Here is an 18,730-nt window from a genome sequence, read left to right on the forward strand (position 1 = left end):
TTACAGATGGGGCAGTAGGATCGTTCACACAAATGAAGAGGATGCTTTCTTTGGATTTCAAATGAAAGAAACTATGAACCGTCATCCAGTTGTCTTCACTTTGCAAGCCTTAGGGCCTCATTTGGAGTGTGGCAGTCTATAGACCGCCGCACTCACGGTCAGGACCGCCGCTGGTGCAGCGGTCTGTCTGCTACATTACAACTCCGGTGGTCAGACTGCCAGGAAACCACCAGGTCTGCGGTGGCGGAGATCGCATTACGCCCTTGTTCTCCGCCAGCCTTTTCATGGCAGTAACACCGACATGGGAAGGCAGGTGGAGCACAGGTGCAGGGGGCCACGGGGTGGGGGGTCCCTGCACTGCCCATGCATTTTGCATGGGCAGTGCAGGGGCTACCCTGCCCAGAACCCTTGCAGTGTTCAGTGTCTGCTTAGCAGACAGTGAACACTGCAAGGGTGCCGATACACCCTGCTGGCTACAGCATTGCCGCTGGCTCAATAACGAGCCAGAGACAATGTTGTAGCCTGTTTCCCGCTAGCCCGGCGGACGGAAACTCAGGTTTCCGCCCGCCAACCTAGCGGGAAACTCATAATAGCTCGGGCGGGGAGGTCGCCACATAGCGGCCACCCTGTGTGAAGTTTGGTGGACGGGCTTTCCTGTCCGCCAGACTCATAAGGAGGCCCTTAATATAGATATTTACTGATGACATTAAACAATATCGGAGTCTGAGTTGCTTTGTTTTCTCACTATGGAGGCAGTTAATGTAAGACCCTTTTTTCTAAATGGTGGCCCACAACTTGTGTTGGCTAGTTCACTCTACCTGTGCCTCTAGGGTAACCTTACAGCTGTTACAATATAACTTTTACTTGTGAGGGCAACAGAACTAATTCCAGTCTGTGGGATCTGCTATGTCTTCTATTCAAGGTTTTTCACAGTGCACAAAAGGAACCGGAGATTAAGCACCTTTCCGAAACCTAGCCGTTTTCAAGCACTTACTTTGGAGTCATTCAGAATCTTCACCCTATTGTAGATAAGAAAATCTGTGCACTAAGGTACACTGGTCAGATACCGTAGCTACCCTTACTTCAGTATCACTGTTTTTGGTTGTTGTTAGAGATTCCTTGGACTTGTGAGAAGAGGCAAACAATATTTGTATACCATGCTGCAGTTGCACACCACATTTCCTTCTTTCCTGCCTCCACTAAGAGATGGCAAAGCTGGCATTGTGTCTTTTCCTAAGTACAGAGATCCATATCTCTTTCAGAAATTATATATAATAAATCCGCGTCGTAGTCAACACATTTTCTACTACACAGGCAACTTTACTTGACAATTGGGTGCAGCACTTGCACCATTACACTACGAATCCGAAACAGTGACTAAAAATAGAACAAAATTGTGCCATTTGCATATCTCCCAAAGAACTACACAAACTACAACCACTGAACACTTGAACTAATTTCAAATGATATGTGTTACATCACTAGCTGCCCCACGATAATAAGAAATGTATAGTATTGTATGTATTGTTCTTCAGTGCATGTGCAGCCAGTGGATAGTTCAGACCACTGGCTGACACAAGGAGAGGGCAGTGGGAAATGCGACAGGCAGAATATCATTTGAGACCAAAAACACCATAGAAGACCTAAGTCTTTGAATGTTTCCAGAATCATCTGTATGTTTGTTTCCAGGTCAGATTCAGAGGCAAAGGAATATAATTTTAGAGGAAGGGTCTATGAATCTGAAGAGCCCTAACCTACTGTTTGTACAGTCTGGATACATTGTACATGGTGTTAGGCAGTAAACCTTCGACATCTGAATGGGTGGCATGTTGTAAATATTTGGTAAATGTATTTTTTGGGGGGGGGTACCATGTGAGGCACCGGGGGCTAGGCAGAGAGTTTGTAAAATTAATTGCTATGTTAGACTGGCTTCAGTGATTCGAGTGACTTCAGTGCTTGCTGGAGTAATGTGATCCTATCTTCCCAATCTATGAAGTTGTGTTTCAAAGTTTAACACTCTTTTTCGTTAATCCTGAGTTAGGCCAGGAGACAGTGTATATCCCTTTGCAGTAGTCATTGAGCGAAAGGGACACAGCAAATACAAGGGTGATTTTATTGTAAGTCTGCAATAGGGGAAGTAGCATCTGGAGTTGGGGCCTTGGGTGGAATCAGGATTTTCGTCATAGTGTTAACTTTTATGTTGAATGATAATTCTAAGCTAAAATACAGTGAGTATAAACATTATTTCACATGTATTTTATTTGTTTAATACTGAAACAACACACCTTTTACCCTGGAGTACATTTTGACACTGAACGGAGGGCCGCTAAGGAGGACAAGACAAATTCAGACTACTCAGCAGAAAACAAATAACCCGTCTTCTGAAAGTGTATAGTGAAGGATACATGTTTATTACAAAGCAAAACACAATTAATGATACAAAGTAAGACAATTGAAAACAATTGAACTTAATATAAGTGTATTTTTCTTGACTAAGGCAACTTTTAAATGAAGTGAAACGTTTTGGTGGGGGATACACCAAACATAATGCATGCTACAAGTTACTTTGTAGACCTCAAAATGAAATAAAGCAAGTCATATGGAAGCTTAAGGATATTGTGGAGTCAGTAATGTACATGAAGTACACAAACTAGGAATTGGTAGCTATATGTGGTAATAATTCAAATGAAGTGTACTGGTTTATCTTTGAAGCAAATACATCTTCTGATCCCGGAAACTCAGATTAAAATGTTAGGTATTGTGATTTTGATGAAGTGTTTAACTCGGTAGGTTTGCATAAGCTATGACTCTGACATAGTTCTACAAGATGTGCTTTCCCAACCACAGGTTACACTGGTGAACTTTGTTCAGTGCACCAACAATCAGTGTGAAAAATAGGTTATTGTAGCCCCACAGAACACTGCTCAGTGTGCAATTAACATAGAGGTATCGCTTTTGGTTACTAACAATCTCTCCGAAGGGCTCAGGGTCACTGTGCCAACAGTAACAAACCTTTTTAATTATTCACAGTATCATACACCTACTGCACTATGAAGAATTAACTTGTAAGTAAAAAGCATTTATTACCACTGGAACAACCTTTTTCTCTGTACATCTAAAACAACTACAAAGATTATTATAAAAACAGCAAGAATACATGTTTTAAATAACAAGAATAAAATCAACATTTCTAACATGATTCAAAAGTCACCAAGAACCTAACTCCCTAACATCTACTTCTAAGCGCTACACTAAGAGAGCAAGGAAGGCAGAGCAGCTTTCACCCTGAGTTTCTTAGAGAGAAGTGATGCACTGTATACCTTGTTGACCGCAAAGTCTGTGTTTATCAGCAGAGGCATCACAACAGTGTTCCCTGCGAAGAGCAAATGCGCTGCAGTCTTGCTCCGGGACTTAGCTTTATCAGGTTCAGGTGAGATGTAGCTTCTGCAGAATGCGGAGTTTGCTGGCAGTAGGTGAGACCATTTCTTGCAGAATCTTGTGGGATAATCCGGGCAAAGGACCTCTCCTGAGGAGTGGTCTAGTGGCAGTCCTTATATACTAAATCTTATCAGAAATTGAAATTTCTGACATAAGTTTAGGAATGTCTGACATAGATTATGTGCAATCAGGTGTGCAAAGGACGTCAATTCAGAGAACACTATTTCGACTGTATTCCTGTGTTTGTTCTTATTTAACCGTGACATGGCGAAAAGTTGACATTTGACCCAGACGAATGTCGCATCAGGTGTTATATCAATGTCATTAGTCGAATTAATTGACACTTTCATAGTTCTTAGAAAGATAAGATCAGACGACATCTATGTCAAATGGCAGAGACATGACAATGATTCTGCATAAATTGGGAAAGATGGCGACTTCCATTATCTAAGAATGAGATGATGGTGACTACAATTATCATAGAGTCAGGGCCTACATAAAAGTGAGTCAGACCATAGGGGCTTTACGTCAGTAGTGCAGTCTTACCAGGACACCACTAGAGAAGGGACAAAAAAAAAAAAAGACTACCAGTCCTTGCATAGGAGCCAGTGGCACCACGATCCAGTTAGTGATGGGGCTTTTGGTCATCAGTCTCACAGCACCAATTGCGTTTTCTTTTGATTTCGTCTTGGTCGGCAGTGCCTGAGTGAATGTTTTACATAATAAGGATATTGCAAGTCACCTTAGAATTATAACCTGATACAAAGGACCTCGGCTTTAGGCCTTGTTCCTCTATATTGTCGTGGAATTGCTCAGTGACTTGTAATATTCCTATCATTTATGGCAGGAAGTACCTTATCCCATATATAATAATTTATGGTGTCAAAGCTATTCTGTGTCTTTAAGTGGACTCCACACCCACGTGGCTCATAGAACTCTATCATACTATTCCCAGCCATCCAGTCTTCCCTTACTTCAGCTTTGCTTGATTGCTTCTTGTCTTTATTTTTCCTTGTATCTCTTGCTAAGAATGGCTACATCATCAGACTTTCTTCCACAGTGTTACTTATGTCCATTCTTCATTTTTCATTTGACATGACTTTTTCTTTGGCTGTTGAGTTTATCTGCCCCAGGAGTGGATAGCTTCCTATGTCCAATAACACACAAAAGGAGAGCACTGGGAGTGTTGCTAACCCACACCACCTCCCAAAGGAAACTATATCATCACTAAAGGTGTGGGGTAGTAGGACCTGAGGGTGGGACTGGGTCGATTCCCTCAGTACGCCGTGTTAGAATCGTTTTAGATTCTGAAGTGGGGAAGTCATGGTGGGAGAATGTCCGAATAAGGGGGTGCTATGTAGTTCTACAGGTGGAGGGGGGAGTTCCCTTACGGACTAGGTGGTCTCACACACATAATAGTGTCTTGCTTTAACATTTAACCACCTAGCCCCACCCAAGTAAGATGATACTACTTGGGCGGACTCAACCTCCTGGTTAAAAGAACCAGAGGGAGTGCTGAAATTAGACTGACTGGATAATTACAGAGATCCAGATGGGGTGAAAATTAAAATTACCAAGCAAGTCACCAATTGCTATTGCTAGTTTTAATGGGGGTGTATGCTGGTAAGGCTAAGAACAGGGGGGAAAAAAGAAGGCTCGTTGGAGGATAATGTCTCTTAGAGTCTAAAAAGAAATACGTATGACCAACATGTTTCTGCCCTCACTAAGTGCTGGTAGGTCAGAGGCATTCGTCAGGGTCGGAGCACACGCAATAAATGAGGTGCTCAAAGTGGGAAATGTATGGCCTACCTGAACAGGTAGTTCACGGTGGGGTAGGTCTAAAATAGCTAATAAAAAAACCACAGATTATTCAAAGTGAAAAAGTGGCAAACCACTGCACACAACACAGCAAAAAGTGATAGTGTATGGAATGAATTCACACACACATGCAAACATGACTTACCCCGTAGTTGGGGGCGATTTGCCTCTGGTCTGGCTAGTGCCGGGGGGGGGGTTTTCCCTTGTAGTCACACTCTGAGGAGATTAAGGGTTGAACGTAGAAGACAAAAAAGTAAAGCGACAGAAAGAAGTAGAACCTGGAAGGGGAGAGGAAAGAAGAAAGGAACACAGAAAACGGGGGAAGGGGGAAAAAGAAAATAGGGGAAGAGGGGAGGCGAAGGGGGGCAGGAGAAAAGAAAGGTGAAGTCAAGCTTAAGACACGTGCAGAAAGAAGGAAAGAGGGACCATGCTTGATGAGAGAAAAAGAAGAAAGAGGGAAGGAAAAGGATATGCAATAAAAAGAGGGGGGAGAAGAGAGAAGGGGAGGAGGAGGTGGAGGGATTAAAATGGTGAAAGCCGAGCCAGAGGGGGACTGGAGGCAGGTTGCAGAGGGGAGGAAAGAAATAGATATCCAAAGGGCCCGACCGTTAATCTCAACACCAACTTGTTGCCGCGCGTCTTGACGACCTTTCCAGGTTCCGGTCACAGGCTTATCAGGGCCTGCCCACCTTGCATTCAAATACTTTTCCAAACCACTTACTCATTTTCATCATTGACAATTCTACTACAAGAAGATACTTTTGACATTCCTCAGCCCATACAACTGTATAGGGTTCTCCCTCATAACTTACCTGCGCAACGTACCCTCCTGGCCGGACGGCCCCGCCTTGATAAAGTCACTGTCGTGACGAAACACGTGTTGGCTGTATTGCGCTGATGACACTTTGATGACCAGTATCTGTTAATTAAAGATACCATCTACACATAAGACTTGAGACTTCTTGCAATTGTGTACTTCAACATCATACTACCAGGGGCAACTATCCCTGCCATACTGTTTGGACTATACTTCCTGTGTGCTGTGGCCATTATTGTTCAATTTTGTCTTTGGGTACTGTGATACCCATTCTTGGTGCCTACAGGGTAGTAAGGCACTGGGCCAGGTTGCACCAGACTCATCTATGATCTTGTCACTTGTCTGCAATTACTGTTTTACTGCCTAGATTGTGCGGCGCCTTTCACCCTTACTACCCCACTATGAAAACTCCTCTACCTCTTCTCTCTTTCTTCAACTACAGTATGATCAGAGCACAAATTCCCGTATCCGTATGGATCTTTTTCTTATTTTAGATATTTATATAGCATGGCTCTTACCCATTTCGAGTATTACTGTGCTTCCGGCCATATTTGAGATTGTATGTTTCATGAGTTGCCATTATCTAGAACAGAAAGGAGGAGTTAAATTAATAATCAAACAATAAACCAACATATCACAGTGATTAAGAAAGGATTTTTGATAGTAGGCCATGGCATCATTGACATGAATGGTAAGAGAAAAAGGGAGGGGAGGAAGAATTAGGAATGCAGATACATGTTGGAAGGGGACATTTTTAATTTTGCTACACAATTCTCCAAGGATCCTTTTTCTAAGAGGGATCCACACTTGATCAATCAAGAGACAATAACAAAAGGTCCTGCGGCTACATTGGAGCTGAGTCACATTCTGTAGTCTCATGTTCAGTGATGTCACACCTGGATGTTTCATATGGCCTCACTCCAGCTAGTGTTAGCCTCGAAATCTTTGACAGGCACCAGTGTTAGTGAAAAGCAGCTGACTACAGAGATTGGTTTATAATTACCGTGTTTCTATTGCACCAGTTAGCTGCCGATTCTTTACAGGCTGGTTAAGAAGTGTTGCTGAAAAAGGTCTATCAGAATCGTGATAAAAGGATCAAAAATGTTCAAAGGTGCTTCAACTTGTTAAGGATATGTTCCCAGAAAAAAAGATTGATGCTAAACAGTTTAGGGTGTGTGACATAGACTGACTGTAAATTTGCCAGCAATCAGTAGTGATGGTAGAGCCATTAATCATGTGCCTTGGCTCTGTCATTTCTAACACCCTATATCTAGGGACGTCTGTACATGTCTATCAGCACGTGCCAGTGAGGAATGGTTGAGTTGGTAAGGTAACGTAGATTGCTTTTTCTGGCTCTCTCAAACTTCCTTTACAATCATTTTGCCTTCTGGTTTGTAGTAACTATGTATGAAAGTTAAAACTTTACTTTATCATAGAAAAAATGTTTGGAATTACACTTGCAAAGGTAAATGTTGACTTCTGAGTGTGGCTATTATATTTCTGTTTCTGAGTGTTTGTGGGATAGATATACAGAGTTTCTAATCCTATATTCCTGTTTTTGATATGAAGTAGTGAAATACGTTTTCACATTGTGCAATTTGTGTTTATTACAGTGATGATGACAGCACATTCAAAATCCTTATTGCCACTGATATCCACCTTGGATACATGGAGAAAGATGCTGTGCGTGGGAATGACAGCTTTGTGACTTTTGATGAAATTCTCAGACTCGCCCAAGAACATGAAGTTAGTAAATTATGTCCTGTATGTAAATGATGTAAGAGAAAAATAATCAGCACTCTTAAGGCCTCATGATGGCTTATGAGAATTCTACAATCCTATTGCATTTCCCATTGTATAAACCTGAGATTTATTATAGAAATTATATTCTTGATTCATTATATGTGTGATCACACACCCACCCCCACTCCACTGTCACCACAAACGCCCACGTTCCTCCCAATACAATTACTACTAATTCTAGGTGTGTGACAAAGAAAAAAGATGCATTTTTAAAGAATATCTAAAATGTTTTAAAGGCATACTGAAAACTCTTTAAGTGGTAGGATCGCTTCATTATTTCTTAAAGGTTTCACAGTTTTGTATCAACTGTTATTACTTTCTTTTAACTCTATATTTAGACTTGTCACACACACATTTTTGACAAAATTGGCATTTGTCCACGCACTCTTATTTTCTGACAATATTATCTTGCATTCAATGTGTAAATTGGGTGTAATAATTAGAACACACTCCCTCCCCTCATCTTGACATGCACAGCATTTCCGAAATTTAAGAATTGCATAGGAATTCCTTCTCTTCTGTCCTTAGGGCGGAAAGCTGAAATGGCTCACTGGAGCTACGCTGGGATTGAATGTGTCTGATGTGGTGCTTTAAAATCATTCATGGGCCGATAAAAACAACTATGGAGGGCACTGCTAGACGAAACACCTGCAGGACACTGCTATTGAAAGTCTTTGATGAATGTTTGTGAGCATGTGAAAGTGATTGCCATTTGAGTGGGTGAGACCTTACCACAGATTTGTTAGTGTGAGGAACAAAGTGTGACTGACTGTGAATTTGTGTGTATGACTGTATGGTTGAAAGTCTTTGGCACATTATCCAGGAGGTTCCCCTCTCGGCAGTTTAACATTTCTCACTGACCTAGGTTGGTTTCCTGCTTTGCAGAATCCTATAGCACGACCCCTTGCCAGTTTTTTTTTTTCGGGTTTGTTTTAGAAGTTTCTTCTAGCAGAGGACTCAGTTCTACTGAAGATGAAGCTCCCGGAATGGACCACCTTCTACAGTTGGTGACCAACTTTCCTATGTCTTTGTTGTAATTTTATTTTAGAATGTTGAGGTCCAGAATCAGCATAAACTCTCCAGCAATTCCAACCATCAGCAGCATTCTATGGTACTACTTTCTGTTTGCCTTCACAGTATAACATTCTTTTCCATGGTTCCAATGGCTGACATCATTATGAGTTTTTACCTTTTACTCAAACTCTGGATGTAACATTTCCTCTGTCTTGGAACTACAGTATAACCAAACATTGAACAGCAGCTATATACATTGCGTACATCTGTATACACAATTTTAAACAGATTACTAAACAACATATTAACAGTTTTCCATATTGGATGTGAGGCTTCCTTTCGCCAACACATAATCTTCAAACGTAGAGACACACATTTCGTTCTTCCCAATGCAATGCCCTTTTCTGTTTTATTGTTCATCTCAGTTTTATTATTAATGACTTTTCAACTTCATGTATACTTTTAGTATACCTCTTATGGCTTAAAGCAATTTCATTAGTTGGTTGCAGTGTTTAAAAAATCCTGCTCACTAGTGGTCAGTTCTGCCTTTTTCTCCCTCCTTTTTCTGTTTCAGAGCAGTGACCAACTACTGTATTATTCCGCTTCGGTTTCTTTATCTGTTGCTATGACAGACTACTTTTGTTATCTCTTAGTTGCTGCCTTTTCACTGTGGATGTTTTAGGCTGGTACCTGCCTGTGTTTTATTGCAACATTAATTTCCTCCCACCATGTTGTTGACATTTGTGTTGGCTTTATCCCAGCGTTGTCCTCGTTCACCTCTGGCTCCTGGAACATTTGCTCCACCCTTAAATCTTTAATAAAAGGTAGCTTCTAGGCTTCGTTTTTTTTATTATGTTGGTTTACCTCTGCCCAGCATCTGTTGATTATGTTCTTTCAGTACAGCCCAGCTCGCTTGCGTTGATTTCATTTTGAAGTAAGGTTATTTTTGCACGTTTATGTAACATTAAAATAAGCTTATTTTTACAAAAGAAACACTGTGTGCCTAAATGTTTAGCTCACTGCTCAGGAAAGCCACAATATGCCCTTTCTTGTAGAATGTAGCTAAACCTAGAATCAGTGTTGTGAAACTTGCATAGCCTGGCATCTGGAGTCTCTCTCTCCTGGGCCCTTCCCGATATTTGCACACAGGGCATTGCTTAGCTTATTGAGGACATAAATCTTCTCTGGCTGCTCTGCTGTTGTTAACTTCATTAGAGCTTTGTTGAAATGCGAGGCGAGAATGCTTACAAGTTCATTCTGTTAACGTAAAAAAAGAATACTTTTCCAGCTTTATTTTCCAATTTCTGTTCAGACGTTTACACAACTCAAGGTAGTGCAGTCATAGCTTGTTTCTCCTCAAGGAATTGTGATTTCTGATGATAGTAGCCGCCAGTGACCACTAAAACATGGCAGGAAAAGACAAAATTATGAGGCAGGGTTGACCAATTTATGTGGCAAGAAAAGACCAGATCTGAGTTTACAGTGCCATTAGCTCTCACTCAAGAAAATGCGAGACCTATTGCATTGCAAATGCTTGTTCTTTTATGTTTTCATTATTCTTCCATTTCCTTTAATCGTGCCTTTCGCTTTCACACACTGCAATTCTATCTTTGTTCCATACTGCTCCATCTTTTACTTTGACAAATTTCTTTCTGATGCTAATTATTTCAGTGGGCTCTGAGAATTTTGTTTCACATTTCTGTACAATCCATGGGTACTTCCCTCAAATCTGTTGACAAGCACATACACACTTTCAATCAATCAGTACATTTGTTGAGTACTTCTTGTCATCTGTGAGGGTATCCAGGCGCTGGCAAGGTCCAGTTGATTAGCAGAATAACAAGGCCTTCAGGGAATTTCAGAACTCCGGAAGAGATGAGGAGGTCTGAAGATGAAAGGCTAGGTTGTTCCTTGTCTTTGCTGCCAAGTAGAAGAAGGATCGACCTCTGCATCTGCTACGTGTGATGCGGGGTGAGGGTTAGAGAAAGGGAAGCAAAACGGAAGTGTCTGGTTGGCTGATAGAAGTTCAGGCGGTGGTTTAAGTAGGCGAGTCCACAGTTGTGTAGGGTCTTGTATGCGTGGGTCAGGTGCTTGAACTACCATCTTTTCTGTACAGGGAGCCAGTGTAGTTCCTTGAGGTAGGGGGTGAGGGGGGGCTCATCTATGAAGCTCCAAGATGACTCCGGCTGCACCGTTCTGTGTGGTCCATAGTCGTCAGATGAGGTGAGCTGTGATCCATGCGTGGAGAGCGTTGCTGTAGCCCATTCGACTGGAGGTGGGGACCTGGATGACAGTGTGTCTTGAGCTGTGAGGTAGCCATTTGAATATCTTATGAAGCATTCCGAGGGTGAAGAAGCAGGAGGAGAAGACGAAGTTGACCCAAGTCTTCACGGTGAGCTGTTTTTAAAGAATGATGCCTAGGTCCCTAGCGTCGCCAGTGAGAGTAGGAGTAGGTTTGAGTTCTAAGAGCCACCAGGATGCATCCCTAGGGGTGCTTTTGCTTCTGAAAATCAGTACCTTCGTCTTATCCATGTTGGGCTACAGGCAGTTGTTCTTCATCCAGTTGGCGACATCTGTCATTGAGTTGTGGAAGTTGGACTTGGTGTTGGTTGTGTCTCAAAGAAGGAGAGGATGGGTTGTGTGTCGTTGGCATGGGATATGATTCCAAATATTAAATTTTCATAGAGAGCTCCGTTCAACAAATACACATAAATAATTTAATATTCTATACCATTTATTTAAAAAGACATCAGAACATTATGATCTCAAGAATAGATTATTCCTATTAAGATTTCTCAACATCACCATTCAAAAGACTTTTTTTATGGAAATGTGTTTTTCATCTGTTGTACAAACATATTGTCTCCATTAATCATTATTATCTGGTTTCTAAGGGCATCAGTTGATTCCAGGCAACACATTTTTCGTGTCTTTACATGTTGCTTCTTCAGGGCTGAAATTATGAAAAAACAAAACCAAATTCACAATATGTTCACCTAACAAAACACGGATTGTCAGCATTTCATTCATATCAAATCAAAACAAATAACTACTCATTCTGGACTACCATAAGCGAATCCATATTCATGTTATTCATAACCAACATCATTAATTTACAGCAACAATTTTTTCTTTGGGATTTTCCAACAGTTTCATAACCACATATTCAATGGAGGTTCCCCTGTTTCACAAACATATCATGTCCACGATTATCCATTGAAGTCATGAAAACAGTACATAGGAAACCAAGTTTTTCTAGTCCAAAGTTTTTACTTAGTGTGCATTATTTCATTCACAAGGGACCCAAGAACCGTTTACTATTTATTTCAGAGCTCAGTTCTAATATTAAAAGTACCCTCACCTTTAATTCCTATTTCACCACAGGTCTTGTCTCAACAAAACAATTCCCATGAACTCTGACCTTCCTTCTTCACTCTGTGCCGTTTGCTGAGGTTAGTAGATCAGTTTAATGAGGCAAAACAAATATCGGCAAGTTAAAGAAAAAAACAGAGAAATTTTAAACTTAGAAAGAGATGGGAATGGAATGCATCCCCTCCTATGTCCCTTGGTGGCCTAATACTTAGTTCCAATATTCACTCGTATAGTAATGTGGCAAACTAAATCATTCTCACTCTTTTGTTTCCCTTCTATCTCCGCTGACAATTTTTTTTTACCCCATGAGCAATGTTCAAAAGCTTACAAATCAGGACACTTTCTCCACCCATGGACGAGTTTCCAGCCCTACCCATAAAGTCACTCCCACAATCACCATGTTTCTAGATCAAGCCACACTCGCCTGCTAATGTGGACATATAACTCCAAGTGTATACACAGTCGGTCAGTTGAGGTTACTGTGTTCTCCAAGCTGAACCAGATGGACCCATTGTCACATACTCTAAACTGCTCTCATCATACCCACCTCTGTTATCCAAGTTGAAATCAATAGTTACAAACTACATGCCTATCCAATATTTACAAAGCACTCCATTTTGTCCTTCACCGCAAACCACAATTTTCATCACCAACCGTTCGTTTAAATACTCTTTTTACTTACTAAACCACCCTGCCAATGACAGTCTAATTAGCCATATTCAAACTGTTCAACCATTAGCCAATCCCGAAACGGAACACAGTCCCTAAATTCCAGTGTTGGAACACCACCACTCACTTTGCTGCCGCATCCCTATTAATTGATGGTATCCTTAAATACCATTACCCACAATTTCTGCCTATTGTAAGGCCCGATTTCCAAAACAATATCTTTAATATTTAAATTCTCCTAACATAAAAACCTTTCTGCAAGACTCAAGCATCTCAACTAGTCTTTAGCAGGAACCAAACCTTCGAAGATGTTTCTCTCCTCTCAGTTCACCCAAACCATTGCGCTCTCCCTATTGCTACAGCATCAAACCATAAAAACACCAAAGTACCCTTTAATATACCTTTATCCACAGTTTTTACCTAAATAATGTTTGTTATATTTTTTAAGTGCCGCACAAAAGATCCTTTTGAAAAACTCAAACATCTCAACCGGATAGTAACCAGAACCGAACCCTTGAAGGTACACTTCTCCTCTTACTGTGCTCAAACCATTCCACTATCCTAGCCACTTCCACATCCGAATGACAAACTCCTTCAGTATCTAATGCAGATGTCTACTATGGGCTCCTTCACTCAATTTCCCCAACTGACATCCTCAGTGTGTGGTAAACACTCACACTCTCCACCAGTTGCGAATGGAACTATCATAGACTGATATTATCAAAGGAGATTCCATATTCTTAACTTCTCTCTTTCCGTACCATTGATGGGTACTTCACTCAAACCTTTTGACCAACACCCACACATTCAATCAATCTGTCGAGCGCTTCTAGTCACCTGTGAAGGTATCCAGGCGCTGACACTGTCCAGTTGAGATAGCCGACTAGCCAGGCTTTCTGGGACATTCAGAACTGTGGAAGAAATGGGGAGGTCCAGAGATGAAAGGGTAGTTTGTTCCATGTTTTGCCGCTAGGTAGGAGAAGGAGCGACCTCTGCATCTGCTACGTCGAATGCCAGGGGATGATTGTTAGAGAAAGGGAATTGGAGGGGAGGTGTCTGGTTGGCTGATGGACGTTTAGCCGGTGGTTCAGGTAGGCGAGTCTGCAGTTGTGTATGGCCTTGTATGCATTGGTCTGGAGCTTGAACTGGCATCTTTTCTGTACAGGGAGCCAGTGGTGTTCCCAGATGTAGGGCATAATGTGGGCTTATCTAGGGGATCCAGGATGAGTCTGGCCGTGGCATTCTGTATGGGCTGTAGTTGGAGGAGGAGATAAGCTGCGATCCCTGTGTAGAGAGCATTTCTGTAGTCCAGTTGGCTGGAGATGAGGACCTGGATGACAATGTGTCTTGAGCTTTGAGGTAGCCATTTGAATATCTCATGAAGCATGCAGAGGATAACAAAGCAGGAGGAAGAGACAGAGTTGACCTGAGTCTTCATGGTTAGCTTGTTGTGTCTCGTCTGCATAGGGTATGATGTTGAGTCTGTAGGTTTTGACAATGCTGGCCAGATGTGTCATCCATCTGAGAGCGGTTGCTTGGATGCCTATGTTGCGAAGACGTGTGGTGAATGTGTAGTGGGAGACTGATTCAAGGGCTGCCAGAGAGGTCTAGTAGGATCAGAGCAGCTCTCTTTCCTCGGTCGAGTAGAACTCAGACGGCATCATCAGGCTCGAGGAGGACTGTCTTGTGGTGTGGTTGCTGCAGAATCCGGATTGGGAGGAGTCGAGTAGGAGCTTCCATTTCAATTATGAGGAGAGTTGTTGGTTGATGGCTTTTTCTAATACTTTGGCTGGGAATGGGAGGAGGGAGATCAGTTTGCTGGGGTCTGCCAATGGTTTCTTTAGTATGGCATTGATTTCTGCGTGTTTTCAGTCCTCATGGAAGATGACCGTGGCGATTGAGGTGTTGAAGAAGGTGGTGAGTACATGGCTGATTCTGGCTTTGCATTCCTGTGGGGCGAGCAGACTCAGTTCGGTTAGTCGGATGTCTGTGGTGGTAGATGGGTCATTGTGTTGCTTGAAGAAGTCAGTGGCCTTGGGGTGAGGTTTGAAGTTTCTGTAGATGTTGGCAATCTTATTGTGGAAGAAGTCTGCAAGGTTGTCACAGAGTTCCTGTGAGGGAGTAATGTTGCTTGTTGCAGCTGAGGTATTGGAGAATTCTTTGACTGTGTTGAAGAGTTCTTTGCTGTTATTGTAGCTAGATTTGATGTGTGAGGCTAAGGTATTTTTCTTTGATTCTTTCAACAGTCACACATTAGTAAACACACATTAGTAAAGCACTTATTTTTTACTTTTATACTATAACTTGTATTTTCCTTACTTCGTCTTCATATTCTCCTCAATTTCCTTAGTATCACATCTGCTATTCAAGGCCACACCACCTAACACCCGCATAGTCTTGGGTTTCCTACATCTCCCAAACTCAAATGTGTGTATTTTGTGGTATCCTGGACAGTTGTCCTATATGACCACACATTCTGATTCACCTTTTCAATCACTGACCTACAATTCACCAGGGCCAACAGTATACTCTCCTTATTGACAGAGCTAACCCTTCCTACTAAACGTTTGACGTTTGGGTTGTAGAACACAGATTTCTTATGTACAAAGTTGGGGGTCTGCCAAATGTTTCTCCATCTCACTGGAGCACAATGGGGTATCATTATCTGAGATCAACACCTCCAGGTAACTCTCACTTATAAGAAATATTTCTATTAATTTTATCATCTTCTTGAATGCAATTGTGGCTATAAATGCAATCTTAAACCATTTTGAAAAGTAATCCACCTTCACTATGATATATTTACTGTGTGTTACAAGCCTATCCATTAGGGCTGTTATATCAATGACAACTTTTAACAAAATTGTAGCCATTTGAATATCTTATCTTGTAGAGGTTGTGTATTTGTGTTTTGCACTTCATCACAATTAGCACCCAAGCAACACTCTTTGACTTCTGCTTCAAGCACTCTATCCATATGTGGCCCCTGTAATATCTTTTAACCAACTCTTGGTTCTCCTTCATCCCAGGCAACACTGATGGACCAATCCAATTAATTTACTTATCATCTTTTTTTAAAGTGGGATCATTTACTGATTCCCCTCAAACCCCAGACGCCTTGGCTTAATTCATCTTTTAAAGAATAATATCTTTCAAAACCTTTGTGGGAACTAGGCTGTCCTAATTGCACTCATTTCGCCAATCAGCTAAGCTCTTCATCCTTATTATATCCTTGTCTCCAAGCATCTTCTGATATGGTACTCATGTCTACATTTGTTACATAAGCTACCCATTCTTGTTTTAAATCACTCTCTGTCACTACTGTGATACGCTATTCATATTTGCTAATCATCTCGCAATCTGTTGGGACGACATACCGGATCATATAGTAGTTAACAGATGTATTAAAGGCTCTTGAGCTGGATGCTCCTTGATGCTCTTTGAAGAGAATTCACCACAAGTATGTTCTGTAATGTCTTACTACCCAAGATAGGGCAGGGTTTTCCCTCTTAACAACTGAATATCGTTTTTCAGTTTCATTTAGGGTACGTGAGGAATGAAGGATAACATATTCTTTGTTTTCCTGAATTTGGATTAGTACAGCCCCAAAACTATAGACACTTGCATGGGTTGTCAGTATAGTCTGATTCTTAATGTCAAAAATTCTTAGAGGTGATGCTTCGTTTCATCTCATACTTATCTCCAAAATGTTGTAATCTCCTTTTAGAATGATGAAGTCCAAACATTAAAATAATGAAAGTCTGATTTATTCTGCATAAACTGCCTAGCACTGCCAACCATCAGCAGCAACCCAACCAGCTACTTTCTGTTTGCCTTCATAGCATAACATTCTTCCTAACATTCTAATGCCTGAAATCATTAGGAGTTTTTATTCAAACTCAGGATGTAACAGCCATGGTATTATTGATGCCTGGTGACACTTCGGTGAGTTTGACAGCCAGTTGCCTGCCACGCACCTAGCAACAACTGCCACTCATAACTTTGTCCGTAATTGAGGGGAGAGCTGTGGGCAACACCCAAGCGTCTCCTGCATCATCTGAACTGTAAGAATCACAAATATAATGCTAGAAAGCGTGCAATGGCTGCATTCTTAAGTGACTGTACACCATGCTGTTTCTTTTGCTGCTAGTGTGCATAATTTAAGGTCCTCTACAACTGAGAAGTCCGAATGACCTTGTTGTTATGTTCGATAGAAAAGTAGCTTAATACACTGCTGGCATTTTTATTTTACCAAATTGTTGAAGCATGATGTGAAAGAAAGCTTCATTTTTTTTATAACTTTATTCCACTGACTGGACATTTCATTTATTGTATTGTGTTTGTTACTTAATTACATTTGAGTTTATATGCCTACATCCCCTTGCAAGCGTAAGTGTTGACTTTTGGACCTCGCGACCCAGTGAAAGGCAAAGCCTTAAAACGAGGACTGAGCTCCACCTCACAGTAGTACCAAAACAACAGATACTAGTTGTAACAAAGATTGCCCAGCTGTGCCTGAGTTTTCACTGTGCCAGAGAACTGGCCTGACAATGAGTGGCTCACTGTGTGATTTGAACCAGTGTGTTTGAGATTGTTGGGTGTGTGAGCAGTTTAACTGTGTGCATGTCAGAGAGCCTGTGTCTGTAAATGTCTCAGTCTCTTTCTTTGCACAGCTTGGAGGCTTTAAATATTTTAGAGGAGAGGTCGAAAGGAAGGAGGGACAGGAAAATAGCAAGATAGCTGCTTGAATCAAATCCGAAAAAGAAGGCCGAGCAAGAGTGGTTGTTAAATACACATTTTATATGCATTTTAGATTCTGTTTTTGCCACCAGTTTTCATCAAGTTCACGCGTGTGCATTTTTAAACCTTATTTTAATACACCTGCACATTTTATTTGTTCCTTTTAAAAAAGCTAACTAGAATAGTTTCATTAGTCTAAAAGGTGTTTGCGACAGCAGCCCTGATATTTATGGCACGCACATCTGGAACGCTTCCTAAAGAAGTTCAAGAATGTGTGTTTTTTCATTTTCAGTATGAGGGGAGGTGTTCGGCATATGAAAAACTACAGTTACTCTCTGATCCTGCAACACATCCTTCACAGTCATGCTCGCTAGAAACCGCGCACCATTTCCACACCATCAATGAGAATAAAAAATTGATTAGGATAATTTTTACAAAGGCTGTGGATATGTTTTCGGACATGCACTACAGCTGCACCCTTCCTACTTTATAGTCCACAAAGTGTATGTGCATTCAAGAAAACAAAATGGAGTCTGTTTCCGTTGCGCTCTAAATTCATGTCACCTTCATGTGATGTATAAATCCACAATATATCACCACTTGACCATTGCCAGCCAGAAGGGATAAATGTTAATAATAATCATGTAGTTTTTTTTTTTTAATTTCACCTTCATCTGAGTTACCCCTCATGTTCCCCTCGAATTGGGATCTCTAGAGCTTTTCCTGGAAGATTTGAAATTCTTAAAGCTTAGAACCATCGAAAAAGTTCTATAGGGTAATCAAGTTCATGGTTCTCACTTTTGCTCGGTCACCAGAGCTATTTGCACATTTAACAATATTGTTTTTTCCATATTGATTGTTGTCTAATTGCCCTGCGGTCAGGGTTGTTCCATCACTAATTGTATGAGACACCAACTTTTATGTCCATTTTAAGGTGGCAGTGGAGGATCAGACTGCGCAGTAGCTCAGTTTCATAGCAGGCATATCATACCAGGGTCATAATCAAAGTTCTGTCAGTGGTGGCGCCTTCTCTTGGCTAGCAGGTGCGGCAGCAGAAAT

The 18,730-nt window shown here is 41.3% G+C and overlaps 1 protein-coding gene across 4 annotated transcripts in view; it reads left to right on the forward strand.

The window, feature by feature from the left end:
* The window catches only part of MRE11 (MRE11 homolog, double strand break repair nuclease), a 346,093-nt gene that overhangs the window by 26,675 nt on the left and 300,688 nt on the right, over positions 1-18,730 (forward strand). For all 4 annotated transcript variants that reach the window (XM_069202423.1, XM_069202427.1, XM_069202425.1 and 1 more), the window contains one exon: positions 7,687-7,819. In XM_069202423.1, the coding sequence (XP_069058524.1) occupies positions 7,687-7,819 (133 nt within the window). The remainder of the gene's footprint in view (positions 1-7,686; positions 7,820-18,730) is intronic.

Source organism: Pleurodeles waltl, chromosome 8 (genome assembly GCF_031143425.1).
Source record: "Pleurodeles waltl isolate 20211129_DDA chromosome 8, aPleWal1.hap1.20221129, whole genome shotgun sequence".
NCBI classification, from domain to species: Eukaryota; Metazoa; Chordata; class Amphibia; order Caudata; family Salamandridae; genus Pleurodeles; species Pleurodeles waltl.